General features: G+C 47.9%; 1 protein-coding gene and 1 long non-coding RNA gene across 4 annotated transcripts in view; both read left to right on the forward strand.

Annotated features, from left to right (window-relative positions):
* The window catches only part of LOC308458825, a 470,973-nt gene that overhangs the window by 307,800 nt on the left and 137,685 nt on the right, over positions 1–25,488 (forward strand). The window lies entirely within an intron of this gene.
* CTIF (cap binding complex dependent translation initiation factor) overlaps positions 1–25,488 on the forward strand; it is a 201,305-nt gene that overhangs the window by 38,132 nt on the left and 137,685 nt on the right. For all 3 annotated transcript variants that reach the window (XM_080973494.1, XM_080973495.1, XM_080973496.1), the window contains exon 2: positions 23,958–24,170. In XM_080973494.1, coding sequence (XP_080829620.1) covers positions 23,991–24,170 — 180 coding nt within the window. In that variant the 5' untranslated portion in view covers positions 23,958–23,990. The remainder of the gene's footprint in view (positions 1–23,957; positions 24,171–25,488) is intronic.

Genomic DNA, 25,488 nt, shown 5'->3' on the forward strand with positions numbered 1-25,488 from the left:
GGTATAAGATAGCGTCCTTTGTTCCTACACACTTCTGTTTCTCAATGCATAATGCTTCCCCAGGAAAGCCTGTTTCCCAATTAAGTGGAAAAAAATGGGGTTTCTGTGGCATGGTGACAGGAGCGAGCAGCAGTAAATCACAGTGAGCGAGCTATCGTTAACTCTTTGTTAGCAAAACAGGATCTACACAGGAGGGTCAGGCCTAATGAGCACAGCAACTCATTTCCTCCAAGTCCGAAGGTCCCCACCTCCCCACAGCCGCCTATGTCTCCTCCTCTCCAGGGTCTTCCCCAAGCAATCTGAGACTGTGCCTGCATGAAGCTAACTTTTTCTGCACCCTTTTCATGCCTCTCCTGGTTCTGGGAGACCAGAGGGGAGGGGAGCTTTTCGCAGCAGGAGGGGGAGACATGTGTGCCTCTTCACCAGCATGACTCCTCTCTGCTTCCTGGCCTCCATCCTCCTCTGCTTCCACTTCCGATTCTAGACTTCTCTCTGCCACCGGCTCCCCCTTCTCACCAAACCCTGTTACCTCTTCAGCTTCCAGCACCACCTCCTCCTAGTCTGCTCCCTCTCCTCTCTGTCTCTGATCACTTGTCATCCCACCACCAATTCCTGGCCTTGGAGCCTTCTTTCCTTGGGCATCTGTACAGTGTCTTCTGGTACAGAGCTTATTCTTCTATCTTCCTTGCCTTTCAATTCTCAACCAGACCACTAGGACACAGGGACATTGGAAGCTGCCTTATACTGTGTCAGACACTAACGCAGTCCTTCTTCTGACTGGCAGTGGTCCTCCAGGATTTCAGATAGGGAACCATTTCCTGTCCTACTTGGAGATGGTGGGGAATCAAACCAAGGACCAAGCAAATATTCCACCACTGAGCCCATGGGAGGACATGGGAGCTTCTCTGCTGTGTTGTCTCCCTCCCGTCAGTTGTTAAGTTTTGCTAGCTTTTCCTGTTCGCAATTTTCTCCTGTGGAAAAGGATACTGGAGCGTTAAAAACAAGCAAGTGTTCTTAGGTGTTGGACTCTGCGCTGTGTCCTCTTTAAGAAATATTAGTCCTTTCCTCTTTGGGATCAGGATGAGTTGACAATTCAGAGCTGAACACAGTATTTTTCCCAGTTCAGTGGTGACTTGGACAATGGCCCGGTGATCTCTTTAGTACCGAAGGGGGATGCCAGGATTGGCTGAAGAAGATATGGATCTTGGCAAGGTCGCCTTCCTACGTAGGTGCTCCGTTTGGTAGGATGGTAATGATGTCATTTCATGGGAAGTGGGAAAACTCTTAAGCTGAGCCCACACCTGGCTCTGTAGTATTATAGAAGCTTAGAATTGGAATGAGTCATAAGGGTCATCTTGTCTGACCTTGTGACCAATGCAGGATCTGCAACATGGGGTGCTGTTAGTTCCAATATTAACAGTAGTTAATGTGTGCAGTTTCTGCTGAAGTGATGGAGACATCTTGGCTTATTTCTTATTTTTTAAAAAAGTGAATCAAACTGATAGACCCGCATAATTCTGTCGTACAAAATTAATTAAGCAAGCATATTTTCCCCAGGAAAGCAGATTTTCGTCACAGATCTCCAGAAAACCCATTTTCAATCCTACTTGAACATGTATGGTGAAAATCATTTATTTGAAGTTGCAGCGGACCAGAAGATTGAGAAAAATAAGGCCCTCCCCCCCTTTTTTTTGCAAGTGTGAAATTCTGCAAGGATCTGCGCATTGCAGAAACTTTGTGTAATGGGAAATAAACCAGACTTGTTGACTGAATCGCCTTTTGTACTTTTGCTCTTCCGCTTACGGTGCTCCATGGGGTAGAGATGGCTTAGGGTGATTCCCACTTTATCCCCACAACTGCACAATGGGGCCACCCAATCTCCATTTGCTCTCGAAGGTTGGGGGGGGGGGGCAGAAATGATTTTAGGGTGGTATGAGAGGAGGAGGAGAGGAATTCCCCATTGTGCAAGGAGTTGTGCTTATGGGACATAAGAAGAGACTGCTGGATCAGACCAATGGCCCATCTAGTCCAGCATCCTGTTCTCACAGTGGCCAAACAGATGCCTGTGGAATACCAACAAGCAGGATCCGAGGGCAATATCACTCTCCCCTCCTGCTTTTTCCAGCAACTGACATTCAGACGCAGCTAATCCAGAATGCGGCAGCTAGACTGGTGACTAGGAGCAACCGCTGAGACCACATAACACCGGTCCTGAAAGACTTACATTGGCTCTCAGTATGTTTCCAAGCACAGTTCAAAGTGTTGGTGTTGACCTTTAAAGCCCTAAACGGCCTCAAAGGCCCAGTATACCTGAAGGAGTGTCTTCATCCCCATCATTCTGCCCAGACACTGAGGTCCAGCGCCAAGGGCCTTCTGGCAGTTCCCTCACTGCGAGAAGTGAGGTTACAGGGAACCAGACAGAGGGCCTTCTCGGTAGTGGCGCCCACCCTGTGGAACGCCCTCCCATCAGATGTCAAATAAATAAAGAACTATCTGACTTTTAGAAGACATCTGAAGGCAGCCCTGTTTTTAATATTCTGTTGGGAGCTGCCCAGAGTGGCTGGGGAAACCCAGCCAAATGGGTGGGGTGTAAACAGTAAATTATTATTATTATTATTATTATTATTATTATTATTATTATTTATTGCTGCCTCCAACTGTGGAGGCAGAGCACAGCTATTACGGCTAGTAGCCACTGATAGCCCTCTCTTCCATGAATTTGTCTAATCTTTTTAAAGCCAACTTTGTTGGAGGCCATCACCGCCTCCTGTGGAAAGTTCCAAAATTGAACTATGGAAGCATGATGATGTTGTTGATCTCAGGGAGGTTCACAACAAACTTTCTGTGTGTGTTTGTGCATCCCATAATCAAAGTAAAGGTAAAGGGACCCCTGACCGCTAGGTCTAGTCGTGGCCGACTCTGGGGTTGCGGCGCTCATCTCGTTATGCTGGCCGAGGGAGCCAGCGTACAGCTTCCGGGTCACGTGGCCAGCATGACTAAGCCGCTTCTGGCAAACCAGAGCAGCGCACAGAAACACCATTTACCTTCCCGCCGGAGCGGTACCTATTTATCTACTTGCACTTTGATGTGCTTTCGAACTGCTAGGTGGGCAGGAGCAGGGACAGAGCAACGGGAGCTCACCCCGTTGCGGGGATTCGAACCGCCGACCTTCTGATCAGCAAGCCCTAGGCTCTGTGGTTTAACCCACAGCGCCACCTGCGTCCCATGATCAAAGTAGGCCTAAATATTAAGAAAATGAATTGTGTCGTCTTGGGTAGCAGAACAGGGATAGAAGCTCAGCATTACAAACTTGTGTTGTGCATAGAAGGCCCTTGGCATCTCTTCCTTCCCAGCTTTTATTTTAAAAGGAGGAGCTCTGGCACAAGTGCCGTATCTCACAACCAGCCTAATTGGGAAGTGCTTCTTTTTTCTAATGTACAACAACTGCACCTAATTTCTTTCTGGCAGATAGTGGTGCCGGATGCCTTGGGGCGCTTGGAATTAAGGCTCAAAAGAGTTTTGCTTTTATGGATGCCTTCCAAACTTTCATCATGCTCTAGGTAGCATTAAACAGCTGTCGGAAACAGCTGGCAACAGGTGAGCCTGTGTTTCCCTTCTCTGTGCGGATAGAGAGAAGGAGGCGCAGGGGTGATTTCGCCAGGTCTCTGCGGCACAGTTGTAACTGCGATTGCCGGCAGAGTCGGAAAGCAAAGCATGGGTCACCCTGCGGAAGCCTTGGGACGAGTGCCCAGTTCTGAGGCGCGCATGGGGAGCGTGTGGCAGGAGCAGGGCTGTTTTGAAAACATGCCTGGAACGACAGCTTTGTTCCGATTGCTAATGCCGCTCTCCTCCCTGAACTCTGCTGATAAGAGCTGGCGGGGGAATGGTGGGAAGTTTCCAAATGGCTTGGATTCAAGAGCCCGGGCTTGGAAAGCGTGGCTTGGAGGCTTTCGGGCCTTTCAGAGAGCTGTTTCCACACAGCTGCACTGCCACAGAACGCCAGCGGATTAATCTGTGGAACTCACTCCCACTGGAAGTGGTGATAGCTACTAACTAGCTTCGTTGTTTAGTCGTTTAGCCGTGTCCGACTCTTTGTGACCCCCTGGACCAGAGCACGCCAGGCACTCCTGTCTTCCACTGCCTCCCGCAGTTTGGTCAGACTCATGTTTGTAGCTTCGAGAACACTGTCCAACCATCTTGTCCTCTGTCGTCCCCTTCTCCTTGTGCCCTCAGTCTTTCCCAACATCAGGGTCTTTTCTAGGGAGTCTTCTCTTCTCATGAGGTGGCCAAAGTATTGGAGCCTCCACTTCAGGATCTGTCCTTCCAGGGAGCACTCAGGGCTGATTTCCTTCAGAATGGATAGGTTTGATCTTCTTGCAGTCCATGGGACTCTCAAGAGTCTCCTCCAACATCATAATTCAAAAGCATCAATTCTTCGGCCGTCAGCCTTCTTTATGGTACAGCTCTCACTTCTAACTAACTTGGGTGGCTTTAAAAGAGGGATTAGACAAATTCATAGGACGGCTACTAGCTGTGATGGCTCTGCCCTGCCACTCCAGTTCTTTGGATATTCTTCTTGGGTTAACTGAAGTTTACTGAATCATAAGGATTTTAGAATTTAAAGGGGCCACGAAGACCAGTCTCCTGCTCAGTGCAGGAATCTCCAGTGGCCCTGATAGGTGGCTATCAAACTCCTCATTAAATGCCTCCAGGTGTTGAAGCAACGCAAAGTTGTTAGACTTTTCTCCACTGCTTTTTCCCCCAGCCGGAGCGCAGTTCTGTCACCTCTCAGGTTGGTGTCATTGTGGGCCGGCGCTCCCCCCCTCCAACTTCTTGCCTTTACATAATTCTGAGAAACCCCCAAATGAACATTTTAAGTCAAAACAGAAGGTGGCCAGTATGTGCAGGTCTACACTTTTTTTAGATCTATGACTCCACCTAGCTCCTCTCTGCGATTGGTCAAGCGGGGGGGAGGGGCGCTTGATGGGCAAATGAGCCTGATTCTGGTACAAGCGCCCCCCACCCTTCTTGTGCTCCGATCCTGCCATCCTCCGAAGTCTCGTTCCTGCAAGGAAGCATCACTTCGATTTCCTTCTTAAGTCAAAGCTGAGCACCTCCTTTGGAAAGTAGACACAGTTTTGGTCCTGATTCGTTACACAGTAGAGGACAAGCAGCCACCTGTTCTTCATTCGCTTGATTTTCAAGGCAGCTGATGGAAGCAGGGCAGGAATGGCGGTAGGAATCTGGGAGCAAGTGCCCATGTCGAATGCAGAAGGCAGAAGCAAAGTTCTGCAGAGAGTTAGTAATTTATTTGATTGATTGATACGGCTGGCCTGTAAAAACGCCAGTTCTCCTGGTGGCTTGCAAATAAAACACAATCATTTTAGACGCTGTGTGAAACGATAACAACCAAAATGTAGTTAAAGCGCAGCTGTTTTTGACTTATTGACAAGAGAAAGAGGAAGAAGAGTTTGGATTTGATATCCCACTTTATCACTACCCTAAGGAGTCTCAAAGCGGCTAACATTCTCCTTTCCCTTCCTCCTGAAGGGCTAGAGTGAAAAGAAAAGTCTTCTCCTGGAGCCAGAAAGACCACGAAGATGGTTGCAAGGTGAAGCAGGGGCCCAAATTTGAACCCGGGGCCGTTTGCATGCAAAGCAGATGCCCTGCCACTGAGTTGGGCACCTTCCCCTTCTGATTAGGCCAGGCATCCCCAAACTCGGCCCGCCAGATGGTTTGGGACTACAGCTCCCATCATCCCTAGCTAACAGGACCAGTTATCAGGGGTGATGGGAATTGTAGTCCCAAAACGTCTGGAGAGCCGAGTTTGGGGATGCCTGGATTAGGCATTGGAACATGCACCCATTGATAAATCTGCCCTCCACGAATTTGCTTTAAAAGCCATCTATAAAAAGGCTGCCAAAGTCCTTGGCCTTAGCCAACTGCATATCAAAATCTCTGTGTGCCAAGAACCAGTTTGGCATTAATAAGTTTTGCTTAAGGGTTCCTCACCCGCTGTAGGCCGAAGGGCTTTTTGTGTTGTGCTTTGAGGAACTTGTGACTTTGCTTCTGCCATTGGCATCCGCGTGTCTCGGGAGACAATTTAGGAGGGCTCTTTTGGGGTTGAAGTCAAACCTTTGGAAGGTTTTGTAGCCCCATGTTTAAAAAAAAAAGACGCAAAAGAAAGCAGAGTTATTTTCCTAGTATTTTTTTCCCCACCTAGCTACATCTACCTGCTTCTGTGATTCCTATGAAATGATATCAGCAATATTTGACAGGCTTCAGCCAGAATTTCCAGGTGAATAAAAACAGTATCTGGCTTGGTCATCTATTTTGGGGGACTTCAAAGGAAAAAACCACCACTTTTAATTAAAGGAAGTTTTTTTTAAAATGGATGATTTTATATGCCGCACACCATATATTGAAACGAACACCGTTTTGGCTTCTCCTCTGTCCCACAGTGTGTGTAGGTGTGCATGTTGAAAGGGAAAACCTCCAAACCAAAGATGCAGAGAGGGAAATTGGTGTACCCGGTTATGGAAACGGGGAGCACTGCTTCATGCAAGAAATGCAACTTGAAACCTTGCAGAGCGTCACTGGGATCTTTGGCATGGCTGTCGCAGCCTATTTTTGTCTCCCTGGTATGCATATTGTGAGGCGTGCGCAAGCACACACGCATAGAAAGAGACTTGCACTCAGTGTTGCTGTTTTGCTTGGCTGTCGGCTCTGGAATGTGTTCTGAATCCCAGCCGCGGGTCTGTGTGCAGCAACAACAGCAAAAAAGAAAGAAAGCACAGTTGCTATTGGGGCTGTAGGCCTAGGCTTTATAAAGGGGGGATTAGCTTAGGTTGCAAAAGGTCTCCCCGGTGGTCACATGACCTGGGGCTTCTTGCCCGCCCCACCCCCCTGGCCTCATGCAGAATTATTTCCGTGTATGAAATACCCCTGCTCGTTCCCTGAACTCTCTGCATTTCTGAGAGATGTGGCTGGTGCCAAGTTGTCCTTGCATTGCTTGCTCGGAGAATATACCGTATTTTTTGCTCTATAAGACTCACTTTTCCCCTCCTAAAAAGTAAGGGGAAATGTGTGTGCGTCTTATGGAGCGAATACAGGCTGCGCAGCTATCCCAGAAACCAGAACAGCAAGAGGGATTGCTGCTTTCACTGCTGTTCTGGCTTCTGAGATTCAGGATATATTTTTTCTTGTTTTCCTCCTCCAAAAACTAGGTGCGTCTTGTGGTCTGGTGCGTCTTACAGAGCGAAAAATACGGTAATTTCATTTCTCATCATTGCTTTCTTTAGAAAGAAAGAAAAGGTTTTGGCCGGAGGGCTTTGAAGATGCCTGGCTGCACATCGTATAGGAAGCTGATTTGCTACGGTCTCTGAATACGCCACATCTCTGAACAGATAACACCTGGTTTCTAGAAGGCAGGATGTGTTAAGAGAGGTCTGATCTGCCAATGCAGAAGGAATTGAAGTTCCAGAACTAAACTATTAAGGCAAGGAGCCAACTCTTACTTTTCCCAGCTCTGGCACCTGCATGCTTCCAGTCTTTGTTGTAGTATCGGCCACTGATGCTGCTGTTCCGGGGCTGGGGAAATGTTTCTACATGTATAGGTAAAAAAAGATAAAGGACCCCTGGGCGGTTAAGTCCAGTCAAAGGGGTTCGGGCGCTCATCTCACTTTCAGGCTAAGGGAGCCGGCGTTTGTCCACAGACAGCTTTCCAGGTCATGTGGCCAGCATGACTAAGCCGCTTCTGGTACAGCGGAACACCGTGATGGAAACCAGAGCACACAGAAACGCTGTTTACCTTCCCACCACAACAGTACCTATTTATCTACGTCCACTGGCGTGCTTTCGAACTGCTAGGTTGGCAGGAGCAGGGACAGAGCAATGGGAGCTCACACCGTCATGGGGATTCGAACCGCCGACCTTCCAAACGGCAAGTCCAAGCGACGCAGTGATTTAAGCCACAGCGCCACCCGCGTCCCTTTTGAGATGCAAATTAATTAAGAGTTTTGAGATGCAAATTAATTGTCATTTTGCTTGGGGAGCTAGAGTTACCTTTGTATGGTAGTCAAAGGTCTCAGAGTGCTGCTCTGTGGCCAAATGGAGTCCCTTGCAATGCAGAGATCAGGGATTTTTGAGACAGTCTGGCATGGATGCAGCAGGATGCGGCAGTTCTCCAATCTTTAGGGACTGTTAATGGCTGAGACAAGATTGACTCATCCCTGTGTCTGAGGCGACGTTTCCTGCTCTTCCCAGCCTCATCTCTCTGGAGCACCTAACTCAAGAGAAGCTTGTAAAATGAATGACGGGGTATGTGGAAGCTCCTTTGCTACTTCAAGGTTCTGTCAGTAAGATCCAATTCCCGTATACCAAATGGGGTTTTTCTCCCTTGAGGAGGGCTTGAATCTTACAAAGGTTTGTCTAGGCTGGACAGGCACATGTTGCAGAAGCACTTTTAGGTTTGCCTATTCTCAACCTCTAAGGCAGCGGTTCTCAACCTGTGGGTCCCCAGATATTGTTGGACTACAACTCCCATCATCCCTGAGCTCTGGCGTTGCTAGCTAGGAGTGATGGGAGTTGTACAGTGGTACCTCGGGTTACAGACGCTTCAGGTTACAGACTCCGCTAACCCAGAAATAGTACCTCAGGTTAAGAACTTTGCTTCAGGATGAGAACAGAAATTGTGTGCCGGGGGCAGCAGGAGGCCCCATTAGCTAAAGTGGTGCTTCAGGTTAAGAACAGTTTCAAGTTAAGGACGGACCTCCGGAACGAATTAAGTTCTTAACCCGAGGTACCACTGTAGTCCAACAACATCTGGGGACCCACAGGTTGAGAACCGCTCCTCTAGGGGATTGAGCTTGGCGAACCTTGAGAGAAGTGCAAAGGCCCATTTAGTCCAGCGCTCGGCTCTCACAGAGGCCAGGCAGATGCCAGGGAGAAGACCACCTGCAAGGCCTGGACGTAAGAACGCTCTCCCCATCTGCAGTTCTTAGCAACTTGCATTGATCATTTTGTTCACCCTTTTCTGTATTGGACAAAGTGTTGATCAAGTCTGGCACCACCAACGGTAGCTGACAGTATTTCTGAAAGACCTTTGATAGAAATCTTTCCTATCATCTCAAGTCCTTTCTACTGGAGATGGCAGAGGTTAAATTTGGGTCCTCCTGTACGCAGAGTGGGCACTCTTCTACTGAAGCATTGAATTGTAGAGTTAGGTGGGGCTAAAACCCTTGGGGCTACAGCTTGGGGGGAAAGGTCTATGGTCTGAGCGGGGTTGTGGGTTGTGGGAAAGAGTTCAAGGACTAAGTAGAACCATACCTATAATGAGGGACTGCGTTGCAGTTGAACCAGTTTGCAGCGCTAAGCATTTTGCCAGCTGGATTTGGAAAGACATCCCCCACCCCAGTCTGTTTTTCCCCTCCCTCCCTCTCCATTTTCTTTTGCTCAGTCAGCTAGATGACACTGTCAAGAGCAGTCGCTTTCATCTCATTACTTTTACTGGCAAAATCCTGATATTAGCTGAGGCAAACACTATCACTTGGGGCCAAAACAGACGTCACACTGGAGATCCATGATCAATTCTTCCCTACTCTTATTTTGTTTTGTTTTTTTAACTTAAAAGCAGTGAAGGGCTCTGATTTTATTTTTTTTTAAAATCAAAGCCACCATATTCGGGAGGGGATCTTAACCGTCCCCCCCCCCCACCCAACACACACATTTCCCCTTATTTTTGTCATCTTTCCTCCCAGGAGCAGCTCTTAACTGCACAGGAAAAAAAGGCAGGAGTGTGTATTATTTTTGCTCTCCCAGGCAGGTCTAATAGTAGTTTTGGAAGGGGTTAAATTCCCTACCCATGGGCATTGACAAAGGGGAGGCTAAGAGGGCAGGTGCCCCCCTCCATGAACCATAATCCCCATACAGTGGTACCTCAGGTTACATACGCTTCAGGTTAGACTCCGCTAACCCAGAAATAGTGCTTCAGGTTAAGAACTTTGCTTCAGGATGAGAACAGAAATTGTGCTCCGGCAGCGCGGCGGCAGCAGGAGGCCCCATTAGCTAAAGTGGTGCTTCAGGTTAAGAACAGTTTCAGGTTAAGAACGAACCTGCGGAACGAATTAAGTACTTAACCTGAGGCACCACTGTACAGTCATACCTCGGAAGTCAAACAGAATCCGTTCTGGAAGTCCATTCAACTTCCAAAATGTTTGGAAACCAAAGCGTGGCTTCTGATTGGCTGCAGCAAGGTCCTGCAGCCAATCGGAAGCCCCATCAGACCTTTGGGTTCCAAAGAACATTTGAAAACCGAAACACTTACTTCTGGGTTTGCGGCGTTTGGGAGCCAAAACGTCCGAGTACCAAGGCGTTCAGGATCCAAGGTACGACTGTATTCCTTTTTTTAAAAAAAGGAAATTTATTGTAGATAAATTTATTGAGATAGGAGGCAAAATCTACAGGCACTATATTTTTCCCTTTTTTTGTGAGAAACTAGCCCAATCCAACTCTTCCGTTGTTTTTACTTTGAACCCAGACCACCCTGGAAAAATTCTTATCGACCCCATGGCCCCAACTTCCACCCTTCTCTGTGCCACGGCTGCAATCAAAATTGAAGCTCATTACCTCTCATCATTTTTCATTTAAAAAATAAAATACTGGAAGAACAGGTCTGGAAATTCCCATCACTTTCTTTATATGGAATATTTTTTGCATAGTACAGTGGTACCTCTGGTTGCGAACGGGATCCGTTCCGGAGGCCCATTTGCAACATGAAAGGAACGCAAACCGAAGCGGCGCGTCTGCGCACGGGTTGCGATTCGCCGCTTCTGCGCATGCGCGTGATGTAATTTTGTGCTTCTGCGCATGCACGAGCGGCGAAACCCGGAAATAACCCTTTCCGGTACTTCCGGGTCGCCATGGGACGTAACCTAAAAGCGTAACGCGAAGCGGACGTAACACGAGGTATGACTGTAAAAGCAAATGCAAACACAGGCTATTCGATGTGAGCAAATTGTTGCAATAGTGCTAAAATACCAACAAGCACCTATAAAATATGCAAAAGATGCATTACACAACAATTGCAGTGTTTGCAGTGTAAAAGATACCTCCAGCTCATCAGTTTCCTGCCAACTAATACCAAAATGACAATATTATTAAGAACCTATTCTCTACGTTAAAAAAAAAAAGCAACAACACACATTGCCAATCTCTTCAGTTTGGTGACATGTCATATTTTAATTAACTCTTTCATCTTAGAATGTATGTGCGTGTGTTTCTTTCTGCTAATAGTCTGTTGAATTCATGAATTCATTCAGATTGCCTAATAAAGTTCCTCCTAGTTTTGTCCTGTGTTGCATCTGTTTTGGCTACCAGCATTTTGGATATATGAACAGGTACTAGGGTGACATGATAATATTAATATCAGTATTACACCGGTGTGTAGGGTGCTTTGCAGAGAGACATAAAAAAGAGCAGACTTTGGGTGAAGGGAAGCCATGGGTCGGGGGGAGGGAGGCATAGGTCAATACCTGGAAAATTGCTGAGGATGCCTAGGTGATTTAAGAGGCTAAGAACAAGGAGTTAAAAGAAGACTTAACATTAAAGAATAGAAAAACAAGGGAATTTGAGAAGAATTTGGTACAAATGAAAATAGGTGGGTCATGTTTTTGCTTGTATCCTGGTTTATTTTGGATGTAAAGTCTTCTGTTGAAAGGACTGTACATAAAATAAAATAAAATTTAAAAAGAGCAGACTTTGCTTCAAAGATGGAGAAAAGTATTTCATCAAATTATGTATAACACCCCCCCATCCCCACTTTCATTGGCCGTATTTTGCCATGACTCTACGGCTTTTCTAAATTCCCATATGTTGTCCTCTCCCCTTCTCCTAATAGGGATTATCTCATGGTCTCGGCCAGCCCTTGACCTCTTGTGCCCTTCACATTCTCGGTTTTTCTTTATCATCCTTACTTTTCCTGCCTCCTCCTGGCTGGGGTACATGTCAAAATGGCTCCCCTGCCTGATGGAGATAGATGCCATTTTCCAATATGGCCGACAGGAGGCCATTCATTTTCCAAGTCCCCCCCCCCCCCCAAACCTCAGGGCCTGCCTGAGAGCCAGCCTAGGTCTTGTGCTGCTTCTGTGCTTCTGGAATACTAGCAAAATCATCGTCTTCTTTGGCAATCACTTGTAGCCGAGTAAGATTGTCTTCCATAAACACGGTTTTAACAATGAGTCCGTAATTGACTGTGAAGGTCAATTCTGGATCCACACGTCCTTCCACAGTGGGGACATTGGTTTCCGGGCAGGAGTTGATCACGGTGTGGATTTGCCAAGCGTGTCTTCCTCTTAGCATGTTTCTCCCTTGCGTCCTGAGTTTGAGTGTCTTCAAAGCCCATGACACCTTTGGTAAAGGCTGTTCTCCAGTTGGAGCGCTCGCATGCCAGTGTTTCCCAATTGTTGGTGTTTATACTACATTTTTTAAAATTTGCCTTAAGACAGTCTTTAAACCTCTTTTGTTGACCCACCAGCATTACACCTTCCATTTTCAAAATACACCAACCTTCATTCCAACATTCAGCCATGCTGTTGGTCACTTCCACTGGGAAATCTCCTTCTGATCTCTTTGCAACATGAGAGAAGCATGGTTTGTGTTGCATGCTGCCACTCTCTGCTTTGGGTTCCTCCCTTTCTTCCCCAAATCTTGTACCCCATTAAAATGGTGTCCACACACTTATTTACTCGGGGATTTGTACATAGCTGTCAACTTACAGATTTGAAAATAAGGGACCAGCAGCCTCGGAAATAAGGGATCAGCAGCCAAAATAAGGGATTTTCCCAGCACAGGTATGCCCCTCCGAGCCAAAGGCAGAAAGCCCAGCCAGCAGCCAAACAAAGCCACAAGCGGTGGTTCCCACAGTGCAGCAACCCGGCAAAGGGGATGCAGCAAGGAAAACCACCGTCACCTCTCCGCTGGGAAGCGCTGAGCAAAGGCGAGTCCCCAGGCAACGCGGCCGATTTGATCGGCACAAGGCATGCAAGCTCCACCCCCCAGTCGTTCTCAGACTCTTTATTGGGTGAGCAACGCAGCCAAGCAACACAGTTGGAGCCTCCCTCCTCCCTGGCCGGGGGGGGGGAGGAGCTGCTTCCTTTGAAACCCAGGAAATTTAAGGGACATCATCAATAAGGGACAGAAGCGGGACACGGCGCTGGGATAAGGCACTTTCCCGCCAAATAAGGGACGGTTGACAGCTATGGATTTGTAGGATGTCAGTTGTCCAGGACAGGTGAGAACAGAAGTGGGGAACCTGGGGTTCTCCTGTTGTCGGTGAGCTACAACTCCCAGCCCCCCTGGGGCTGATGGGAGTTGTAGTTCAGCAACACCTGGCGTGCCAAAAGTTCCCCACATCTGGGCTAGAAGGACATAGTTCTGAAATTGTTGCCTTGATGCTTTTCTTTTCTTGTTGCCTTGATGCAAATCAACTAGTTTATTGTTTTGATTGGAGTTTATCGTACCCTGTCCTGCAATTGACTATGGCGATGAGCAGATTAGAAATGTTAAATTACCGTATTTTTCGCTCTATAACACGCACCCGACCATAACACGCACGTAGTTTTTAGAGGAGGAAAACAAGAAAAAAAATATTCTAAACGAAACAGTGGATGTATGATTTTTGTGGTTCATGCTGTGGCCACAGACATGTGATCTGACAGTGAGTTTGTAGTAGCCCAGTGCAAAAATCCTGAGGATCCATGTGGATCCATGCTTTGTAACCACGTTTTGGCACCACTGCGACCCTAGGCAACAGTGGGTGCGTGATTTTTTTGGTGCAAGATGTAGCCATGGACATGCTATGTGATCTGATGGTGAATTTGGGGTGACCCAGTGCAAAAATCCTGAGGATCCATGTGGATCCGTGCTTTGTAACCACGTTTTAAGTGGGGAGGGAAGGAAAAGCACTCAAGGGACAAGGAGCACGCATGGGGTGTGTGGAGAAGGATGCTGCTAATAATGCAGGAGAGGGGTATAAGGGGAGAAGAAGCACGCGTGGGGTGGGTGGAGAAGGATGCTGCTAATAATGAAGAAGAGTGGTATAAAGGGATAAGGCTCCTCTCCTCTCCCGCTTTGCTCCTTTAAAGAAAGCAGGCTTTGCTTTTCTCCCTCCTTCCCGCTCATCCCCGGCTTAGCGAGCTGAAAAACTTTGCTGCTCTTTAGCGAGCTGAGTGGGGAGGAGAGAGGGACAGAGAGCCTGCTTGCTTTAAAGTAACGAAGCGGACAGGAGCCGCTTATACTCGTGTAAGCGGCTCCTCTCCTCTCCCGCTTTGCTCCTTTAAAGAAGCAGGCTCTCTGTCCCTCTCTCCTCCCCACTCAGCAGCTCTTCTCCCGCTTTGCTGTTTCAAAGCGAGCCATGGAGGAAGGAAGGGGAACCATGGATCCTCTGCTCACGACTGCAGCAGATCCCCACCACCACCCGTAGGCATTCCCTCCATAACACGCACAGACATTTCCCCTTACTTTCTAGGAGGAAAAAGGTGAGTGTTATGGTGCAAAAAATACGGTAAATGAAAGAGCCACTGGCCTTTGGGTGATTGATTGGTGTTATAACACCGTTAATGCCTCTCTTCTTGGCATTGCTGTCTGAGCGTATGAAGAATCTGCCTTTTACAGCAGGGGTGGTGAACATTTTTGGCTCTGCGAATAGTCAGCCCCCTGACATCACGATGACATCAGGTGCAAGGTGCTGTGAACATTTTTAGAAATTTAGATATATAAGCTAATCACCAAATGGCACCTTAAACCTAGGTTACGGTCGCCACAAGGGAATGTATCTGTGCCTTTTTTCTTTTCCTTTTGCAATGAAGTCTATTATCATTATTCATTTCATTTCTACACCGTTTTAAAATTTAAAGAAAAAAATCTCAAAGCGGTTTGCAACACATTAAAACATCAAATAAAACAATGCAGAACAAAACGGAAGTCAAGCTTCAAGGAAAATGCTTTCAGATCCTTCTCTCCTTTTTGCTTTCCCCATATTTATTTACCAACATAATTTATAGAGCTGCCCCATAGGAAGAAGAACTCTCGGAAGCCAGGGTGGTGTAGTGGTTAGAGTGCCGGACCAAGACCTGGAAGATCAGGGTTCAAATCCCCACTCAGTCATGGAGCTCACTGGGTGACCTTGGAGTCAGTCACAGCCCTCTTAACCTACCTCACAGGATCGTTGTAGGGATTAACTGAGGAGGGGGGGGTGAACCATGCACTCCCTGGAGAAAAAGGTGGGATAGAAATGCAATAAACCCAGCCAGATGGGCAGGGTATACATAAATAAAAAATATAATTAATACAGTGGTACCTCTGGTTGCGAACGGGATCCGTTCCGGAGGCCCATTCGCAAGCTGAAAAGAAGGCAGCCCGTGTCTGCGCACATGCGGGTCGCGATTCACCGCTTCTGTGCATGCGCATGATGTCATTTTGTGCATCTGTGCATGCGTGAGTGGCAAATCCCGGAAGTAACCCTTTCCGGTACTTCCGGGTCACCGCAGGACGCAACCTGAAAACGCGCAAACGTAACATGAGGTATGACTGTAATAATAAACAAGCTTACCTGCTTAAGGTCAGCCAAGTGGAGATGTCTGAAGCCAACCTGGTGTCCAGAGATTTCCGTGTGGTTGAAATTGCACCTGGCTAATTTTGAACACTGCTTCAAAACGCCTTGCCAAGGTACTTTTAAACACTGGCCCAGTATTTCATAATGTTGGTTGGCATCTTTGCTTAGAAGACTCTCAGCAGCAGAGACCAGGAGAATCGCAGGCCAGGCCTGAACTTGGAACTCTCCTGTATGTGAATCACGTTCTCGGATCCCCTAAGCTACTCCTCCTCTCAGACCTTCTTCCTTCATGGTCAAAGCCTTACAAAAATGTCTGATTATTATTATTATTATTTTAAGGATAAGCTTCACCTCCCTATTTCCATCCCCATTCAGCTTGGCAGCGTGTTAATTTCCACCGGCTCATTTCCTTCCAGTCGTCATCATTAATTCAGCTTAGGCGTCGCCTAACAAACATGTTCTCTGGGCGACATACAGAGCAGAGTAGTCAAATTTAAAACATAACATGCAACAAAACCCATAAACATGACACTGAGAACACTTTTTGGTGCCACCACCATCTGATGCAAGAGTTGGGGGAAGAGTTTCAGGCAGAGGCAACAATTGCCTTTAAGCTCAACGTTATTTGACGGAAATTTAATAGAGAAATAAATAATAATAAAAAATCCCTGCCTTCTCCTCTCCCAGCATGGTGCAAATTTAAGTTAGTAGCCCAGTTTTCAAAAGCCGAATCTGGGTGGAGGATAAACTGCAAATCACATTTGTTCATTTCATAGTTGGAAAACTTTCCTGGTTGTAGAATTCAGCTTTCTTCTTCACATACAGCTTGGGGTGTTTATTTTCTTTCTTTTGGCACTGAACATGTACACACTCTGATTATATCTTGGCATTCCGCTTTCTTAAGCATATCTGACACCTCACAGCAAGCCCAGGTGCACAAAGGCCAAATCCCATCACATTACCTTGGCAGGAGAGCTTACAGCCTAACGATACAAGCCAGGAGCGGGAGGCTGAAGCGTAGCAAGGCGGCTGCTCAGGATATTGCTGGAAGTTCTTCTTGTGGACTGAAGTGTGGTAGGAGAGCTTAAGGGGGAAGTGACTCCAGAGGTATTGTGGAGCAACAAGGGCAATGCTTCTCACACGGACCCCTGAATGTGAAAGATGACTTCTTGGCTTGTATGTCCCCCACCATAGCTCCTGCCCCCAAACTTCTAGAGCAGGTGTGGAGAACCGCCAGATGTTGATGATACCCACAATTCCTGGCCATGCTTGCTGGAGCTGATGGGAGCTGTGGTTCAGGAACATCTGGAGGGCCAAAGGTCCCCTACGCCTGTTCTAGGGAGCTCCAGAATGAAGGACAAGACTGTAGCTTGTGGGTACAGCACGTGCTTTGTTTGCAGAACGTTGCATAGGAAGGTGTCTTGAATTCAGCGTTAGGTTTATCAGCTAGGGGACGCGGGTGGCGCTGTGGGTTAAACCACAGAGCCTAGGGCTTGCCGATCAGAAGGTCGGCAGTCTGAATCCCCACGATGGGGTGAGCTCCCGTTGTTCGATCCCTGCTCCTTCCAACCTAGCAGTTTGAAAGCACATCAAAGTGCAAGTAGATAAATAGGTACCACTCTGGCAGGAAGGTAAACGGTGTTTCCATGCGCTGCTCTGGTTCGCCAGAAGCGGCTTAGTCATGCTGACCACATGACCCAGAAGCTGTACACCGGCTCCCTCGGCCAATAAAGCGAGATGAGTGCCGCAACCCCAGAGTCGGTCACGACTGGACCTAATGGTCAGGGGTCCCTTTACCTTTTTAATTTCCAGCCCTACCTGGTTCAGTTTGCACTGTTTCCTCAAACATTGTGGGACTACAACTCCCATCATCCCTAGCTAGCAGGACCAGTGGTCAGGGGTGATGGGAGTTGTAGTCCAACAACGGTTGGAGACTCAGGTTTGAGAAACACTGAATTACTGGCAGCTTTAGTAAATAACAGAGGCAGGCCTTCTTGCATTGTCTTCTAACAAGAACGCTGGGATATACATTAGAAACTGAAATCATTTGCATGGGCTGATAGGAAGTGGCATTGCTTGTTTTCCTCACTTCCTGGATTAAAGATGGGCTTTGACCTGCCATGCCTCTACTCTGTTCCACGCCAGAGGCAGGCACATGGCATTCACTCACACAAAAGCATCTCACCCCGTAGTTTGTCCCTGGCTGCCGCATTAAATCTGCAGTGCGTTTTGGGGAACAAGTGGAGCTGATGCAAGACTGAGATACGCTTTAGTAATTAGAATGGTTCCTGCTCATAACAGTACAGTCATACCTCTTGTTATGTTTGCTTCAGGTTGAGCATTTTCAGGTTGCGTCCCATGGAGACCTGGAAGTACCGGAAAGGGTTACTTCCGGGTTTCGCCGCACGTGCAGACGCGCACAATGACATCATGCGCAGAAGCGGCGAATCGCGACCCGCGCATGCGCAGACGTGGGTTGCATTCTGCTCATGTTGCGAATGGGCCTCCGGAACGGATCCCTTTCACAACCAGAGGTACCACTGTATATTTTAAAGGCCTGCCAGCTTTTCCGTTTAAAAACCTGTGTTTTCCAGGGGATTAAAAGTTAACCGGGAAACTCCTTTCCACGCAGTTCAGTTATTCAAAGGTTAGCGCCAGCTATTATTACTGCCCCTGAGCGGAAGCGCTTGAGACAGAGAGATGCTCTTCTCATTTTCTGCTTTGATTGCATCTTATCTGTGTATGCCTCCACCTGATCTCCTATGCGTGGGGAGGCTGCAGCAAGATCTGCCATTGCCAGATCTGGTCCTGCCAGTTTCTAACCGTGGTCAAGAGAGAATTCTGAAAAATGGGCAGCTCTGTGTGTTGGCAGAGAAGCGTTCAACCAGCCTTTCCCGAATTCAGATTTCGTAAACGGAAGACAACCTACTTTAAAAGGTTTTCTTCGAGTCTCCATAGAGCATGGGTAAGCAAACTAAGGCCCGGGGGCCGGATCCAGCCCAATCGACTTCTCAATCCGGTCCGCGGATGGTCCGGGAATCAGTGTGTTTTTACATGAGTAGAATGTGCCCTTTTTATTTAAAATGCATCTCTGGGTTATTTGTGGGACCTGCCTGGTGTTTTTACATGAGTAGAATGTGTGCTTTTATTTAAAATGCATCTCAGGGTTATTTGTGGGGCATAGGAATTTATTCATATTTTCCCCCCCAAAATATAGTCTGGCCCCCCACAAGGTCTGAGGGACAGTGGACCGGCCCCCTGCTGAAAAAGTTTGCTGACCCCTGCCTTAGAGGGATAGAGGGACTTAGGAAGTTGCCTTAGACAGAGTCAGACCACTGGTCCATCTACCTCCATGTTGTCAACTCAGACTGGCAGCAGCTTTCCAGGGTTTCAGGCAGGAGTCTCTCCTCAAGTATGCAAGTCAACTTTCAGCCTACATTCACGAGCCTGCAGAAAACACAGATCAGTTTAAAGAGCAGTAGTTGACAGGTGACAAGCTGGTTATTGAGCAGGGACCCAAACTCTACTTTCTTTCAACCAACATATTTACATTATAAATCAAGGATCCCTTGGAAGGGCCATAACTCTTTTAACAGCTCACCTTTGCTCAAAGGACCTCAATGTGTGGTGTCCATACATCTCTCCCTCTCTCCACTTTCTCACAATAATATCCCTGTGAGGTAGGGCAGGCCAAGAAGCAGCCAAGGTCACCCAGTGAGTTTCCTGGCTGAGCAGGGATTTGTATGGAAGTGAGAGCTGGACCATAAAGAAGGCTGATCGCTGAAGAACTGATGCTTTTGAATTATGGTGCTGGAGGAGACTCTTGAGAGTCCCATGGATTGCAAGAAGATCAAACCTATCCATTCTGAAGGAAATCAGCCCTGAGTGCTCACTGGAAGGACAGATCGTGAAGCTGAGGCTCCAATACTTTGGCCACCTCATGAGAAGAGAAGACTCCCTGGAAAAGACCCTGATGTTGGGAAGGATTGAGGGCACAAGGAGAAGAGGACGAGTTGGTGGGACAGTGTTCTCGAAGCTACCAGCATGAGTTTGACCAAACTGAGGGAGGCAGTGGAAGACAGGAGTGCCAGTTGTGCTCTGGTCCATGGATTCACGAAGAGTCAGACACAACTAAACAACAACAATTACCTCGACTCCCAACTCCATCCCAGCCAGCATGGCCAATGATCTGGGGCGATGGGGGGGCCTACAGCAGTGTTAGAAACTAGGATAGAAAAGCTATTTGCCACATGGCTCCCGGAACCTAGGTGATGGACGCAAAAACAAAGTCTTGTTGGGATTTTATTCTTTTACTGTATTCTCTCAGTTGCCACACACAGCGACAAGACTTCTCAAAGAGCTTGCATTCTGACAGTCCTCAGTTGCAAAATGCGCCTAGCGCCTGGCTAATTCCGAACGCTGGTCCATAGGTTCCCTATCCTAGGATTATCAAATGCTGGAGACAAAGCACAGTGGTTCTGTTGCCATTTATTCTGTGCTTGCGGACTCCAGATTGGTCCCGACTCAGAGTGCCTTCTGGGCTAGGAGGGCCATTTTGCCTTGTACAATTATTTTGACCGCCTTTATGTTCAGAACATAAGGGACGCAGGTGGCGCTCTGGGTTAAACCACAGAGCCTAGGACTTGCCGATCAGAACGTCGGCGGTTTGAATCCCCGCGACAGGGTGAGCTCCCGTTGCTCGGTCCCTGCTCCTGCCAACCTAGCAGTTCGAAAGCACGTCAGTGCAAGTAGATAAATAGGTACCGCTCCAGCGGGAAGGTAAACGGCGTTTCCGTGCACTGCTCTGGTTCGCCAGAAGAAGCTTAGTCATGCTGGCCACATGACCTGGAGGCTGTACGCTGGCTCCCTCGGCCAATAAAGCGAGATGAGCACCGCAACCCCAAAGTTGGTCACAACTGGACCGAATGGTCCGGGGTCCCTTTACCTTTACCTTTATGTTCAGAACATACATTTACAGTGGTACCTCAGGTTACAGACACTTCAGGTTACAGACTCCGCTAACCCAGAAATAGTACCTCGGGTTAAGAACTTTGCTTCAGGATGAGAACAGAAATAGTGCGGAGGCGGCGCGGCAGCAGCGGGAGGTCCCATTAGCTAAAGTGGTACCTCAGGTTAAGTACTTAATTCGTTCTGGAGGTCCGTACTTAACCTGAAACTGTTCTTAACCTGAAGCACCACTTTAGCTAATGGGGCCGCCTCCTGCTGCTGTGCCGCTGGAGCACAATTTCTGTTCTCATCCTGAAGCAAAGTTCTTAACCTGAAGCAATATTTCTGGGTTAGCGGAGTCTGTAACCTGAAGCGTATGTAACCAGAGGTACCACTGTACTTACATTTAGCATGTTTTGTATACCACTTTATCATTTTTAAAATATCAGCGCTTTTCATGAAATGGTGTAAAATGCTTAAAGTAGCAATTAGAAGTGTCAGACCTAATAAACAGATAACAAACTAGCAGATTAAAAACAACGACAACCCCTCACAATGGTGCATAATAAATTTACATGTCTGGGTAGGCTTGTCTTAAGGGGAAAGTTTTAGCGGGCATTGAAAGCGGTACAATGAAGGCACCTGCCTAAACGTCAATAGGCAGTGACTTCCAGAGATTTGATGCTGTCCCACCGAGAGATGGATAGCTTGCCTGAAATTGCAGCAGGTATGCCGAGTTATCCCCCAGTTAATAGCATTTTTAATATTTTTTTTAAGGGGGCCAATGAGCCGAAACCTGAATCCGGACCATTTGCAGTCCCGACTCTGGAGTCAACAGTTCATTCTGTCCCGCTATCCTCTAAGAACCAGTTAATTATTTACTCTTCCGTCACCCCCTGTGCCGTGTTTATTCATGTTCCCATATGTCACGCCTGGCTTGGCATTGTCCATCTGTCAGTTCCGCAATAAGAGCCCTGGTGAGTGGCGGCCTTTAACGGCTTCTCTCCATTGTCGTGTTGCAGGAGGGACTACAATGGGCTGCGCTTTCATGCGGAGGTTTAAGCAAAACCTTTTGTCGCAGCTTCGTTTCTTTCGGGGGTCCGCCTGCAACGCTGCAGAGCGGAGCTCGGAAGAATCTCTTGGCTTCCTGCGCTCGAAGAGCTAAATGTGTACCCCGCCGTCACCTCTTTTCTTTGCCTCGCCCGGTGCTGAGCCTTTTGATTTCCCATTGTTAGCTGACCTTGGTAATTGGGTCTCTTGTTCGGCCATCTTTGGCTTGCCACGGGGCTCAAAGCACATGCTCACACAGATTGGAAGGAGCTAATAATGGCTTGCTTCTTGGAACCCCCCCCCCCCAAGGGTGGTGAAGGTGTGCGAAAGAGGAACTCCCATTCTATTTTAATTCTTTCACGTGCGTCTGGCGCAGGGCTGGGCGATGTTAGATTTTCAGCATCGCAGCGCATCACCAGTCAAACATCATGGTTTGAAGACTATACTGCGATATACTGTTTCCAAGCCCAATTCAAAGTGTTGGGTGTTGACCTTCAAAGCCCTAAATGCCCTGTATACCTGTATACCTGAAGGAGCGTCTCCACCCACATCGTTCTACCCGGACACTGAGGCCCAGCTCTTGAGGGTCTTCTGGCGGTTCCCTCATTGCAAGAAGTGAGGTTGCAGGGAACCAGGCAGAGGGCCCTCTCAGTAGTGGCGCCCGCCCTGTGGAATGCCCTTTCTTCAGATGTCAAGGAAAGAAACAACTATCTGACTTTTAGAAGACATCTGAAGGCAGCCCTGTTTAGGGAAGTTTTTAATGTTTGACATTTTATTCCGCGTTTAATTTTCTGCTGGGAGCTGCCCAGAGTGGCTGGGGAAATAAATTATTATTATTATTATTATTACAGTGGTACCTCTGGATGCGAACAGGATCCGTTCCGGAGCCCCGTTCACATCCTGAGTAGAGTGTAACCCGTGACTGCGCATGTTCAGGTCGCGATTCGCCGCTACTGCGCATGCACGTGACGTCATTTTGAGTGTCTGCGTGAGCGGCGAAACCTGGAAGTAATGCGCTCCGTTACTTCCGGGTCGCCACGGAGCGTAACCTGAAAACGCTCAATGTGAAGCACATTTATCCTGAGGTATGACTGTATTATTATTATTATTATTAAAACAAGCTGCATTAGCTTTAGCAGGTTAGATGCAGGGTGAAGCTGTCACAGAGCTCACCGCCGGAGCTGGGGCCCTTTCTCTCCAGTGCCTCGCAGCCTAGGGCCAATGCATCTGGCCTAGACCACTGCTCACCTTGGGGGTGGGAGGGCTCCCCCCCCCCAGCTGAGCGAGCCCCAATTCCTCAGCAGCATTGGGCTTCACTCAGCTGTGGTGTAGAAGAAGCCTACCCCATCTGCAGCTTGTTTCTCCCTCTGCACAATATGAGGACAGACTGTGATGCTGGTTTCACTCAGCAGTACATTGCTGGTGAAACCGCCGTGATTCCGAGCCCCTCTGCCAGCAGCACCCTTGGATGAAGTTGCACCGCTGGCAGAGGGACTCAGGAGCGCAGCCGTTTCAGCTCCAGTATACCGCTGAGTGAAACCAACATCGTGGTCTGCTCCTCATACCGGTCCTGGGCAATATAGCAATATATATCTCCCAGGCCTAGTCTGGCATGTTCCCAAAAGATTTATGTTTCTGGTTGCCGCTGAAAATCCCTCCCTCCATGCCCCAATCTAAGCCTAAGGGGCACATTCGCACCACAGACTTGAACCGGTTTAACTATCAGTCCTTCTTCCCAGAGGACTCTGGGAATCGTAATGTGCAGCGTTGGAAACAAATGGCTCCTTAAACTAGGGTTACAATAGCCAAAACTGTTAAGTTGTGGGTGAATATATCAGACGACACAGCGATTCTTCAAACAGCTCTGGTTTATTCACAGGCCAGGACAGAACTGAACTGAAGGGTTCAGTCAGCCTGCTTATATAGAGCTCCAGTACAACGTAACTGTAACAATTTTCTAAAACTATCCAATCACTGAACGCCACTTTCGATCCCTTATTTGCATAACTATCTACAGTATCCCCCTGCTGGCCCAGGGTGAGAACTTCAGTACATCACAAAAACGGAATGCCTCATTGCCATTTTGGGGTCAGGCAGCTGGAACATCGTATTTTTTCAATATAGGTTTTTTCGTTCCTGAAATTCGTTCTGATTCCGCAAATGAAATATCACAGGTAAAATTCTAAAGGATGCGTTGTTGGTGTGTGGAAACAGTGCAGGTCCAAAGATTCCCAGACAGATGGTGGAGATGTGAGCAGTTCTTCAGACTTCTCTGTTTTTAAATGCGAATATTGGCACATAGGTAAAAACCATGTCTTCTCTCTCCTTCTCCTACCCCTCCTGCCCTTAGGCCCCTTCCACTCTTGGCTCCCTATCCAGAGTGATGGAAAATTCCTCTGCGGCTTCTGCCTCGTCTGAGGCAGGGAGCAACCGTTCGCAGGAAATCGAAGAGCTGGAGCGTTTCATCGACAGCTACGTTTTGGAGTATCAGGTGCAAGGCTTGCTAACGGACAAGACGGAAGGGGACGGGGAGAGCGAGAAAACGCAGTCTAATGTTTCGCAGGTGCGTACAGGTGGGCGAACTTGGACGAGGGGCTGTAAGGTGCAGTGGGGAGAGTACAACGAATCGGGTGCCATTTGCGATGATGATGAAGAATGGCATTTATATTCTCTCCCCATACGAACTGACCCAGACCCTGCGATCATTGTCTGAGGCCCCTTTTTGTGTGCTTACTCCGCCAGAGTGCCGGAGGGGCAGCAACACGAAGACGGGGTCTTTTCTGCAGGGGCTCCCCATTTGTGGAATGCGCTCCCCAGGGAGGTTTGCCTGGCGCCTTCATTATACAGTGGTACTTCAGGTTACATACGCTTCAGGTTACATGCGCTTCAAGTTACAGACTCTGCCAACCCACAAATAGTGCTTCAGGTTAAGAACTTTGCTTCAGGATGAGAACAGAAATTGTGCTCTGGCGGTGCGGCAGCAGCAGGAGGCCCCATTAGCTAAAGTGGTGCTTCAGGTTAAGAACAGTTTCAGGTTAAGTACGGACCTCTGGAACGAATTAAGTACTTAACCTGAGGTACCACTGTACACCTTTAGGCGCCAGGCAAAAACGTTCCTCTTTAAATGCCTTTTATAAAAGTATTTGTAGGAAGGAGGTTATTGGCTTGTTTTGGGTTTTCTTCTCGTTTGTATTTGTATTTTATGTTGTATTGTGAACGGCCCTGTTATCTTCAGATGAAGGATGGTATACACATTTAATAAATAACAACAACAACAGCAACAATAATATCCCACCTTTTTCTCAAGCTGGTTTACAGCTCACTCTCTCTCCCCCTCTGGGAAGCACCTCTTCCAGCTGTATTATTTATTTCATTTATATCCCAGCTTTTTCTCCAAGGATCTCAAGGTAGTGGGCATGGTTCTCCCCCTCAGCATTTAATCCCCAAAACGACAACCCTGTGAGGTTGGTTAGACTGGGAGGCAGTGACTGGCCCAAGGTCACCCAGCGAGCTTCATGGCCGAGTGGGGATTTCAACCTTGGTCCTGCTCCAGCACGAACCACCGCTGCCTCTAGAGCAGGGAAACCAGGGTTTTTTTGGGGGAGGGGGCTCCAGTCCACCCCCTTGATTAATTTTATCCATTCCATGCAGCTCCATCAATTTTAGGCTGTCGATATTCCACAAGTGGCTGACCTGTGGGCAGGCAGGCTAAAAAATAAATTTGTGGGGCAGTAACTTTCTGCATAGACTCGCAGCAGGGCTGGTTTAAAATGATTCCCCTTCAATCTCCAGTTTCAAGCTCAAACGAAGTTCTTTGTGAAGTTGTTCTCCTCCTCAAAGCAGTTGTTTCACATGGCGCCTTTCTGTCCCTTTCTCTTTTG

Source organism: Podarcis pityusensis (genome assembly GCF_964106645.2).
Source record: "Podarcis pityusensis genome assembly, chromosome: 11".
NCBI classification, from domain to species: domain Eukaryota; kingdom Metazoa; phylum Chordata; class Lepidosauria; order Squamata; family Lacertidae; genus Podarcis; species Podarcis pityusensis.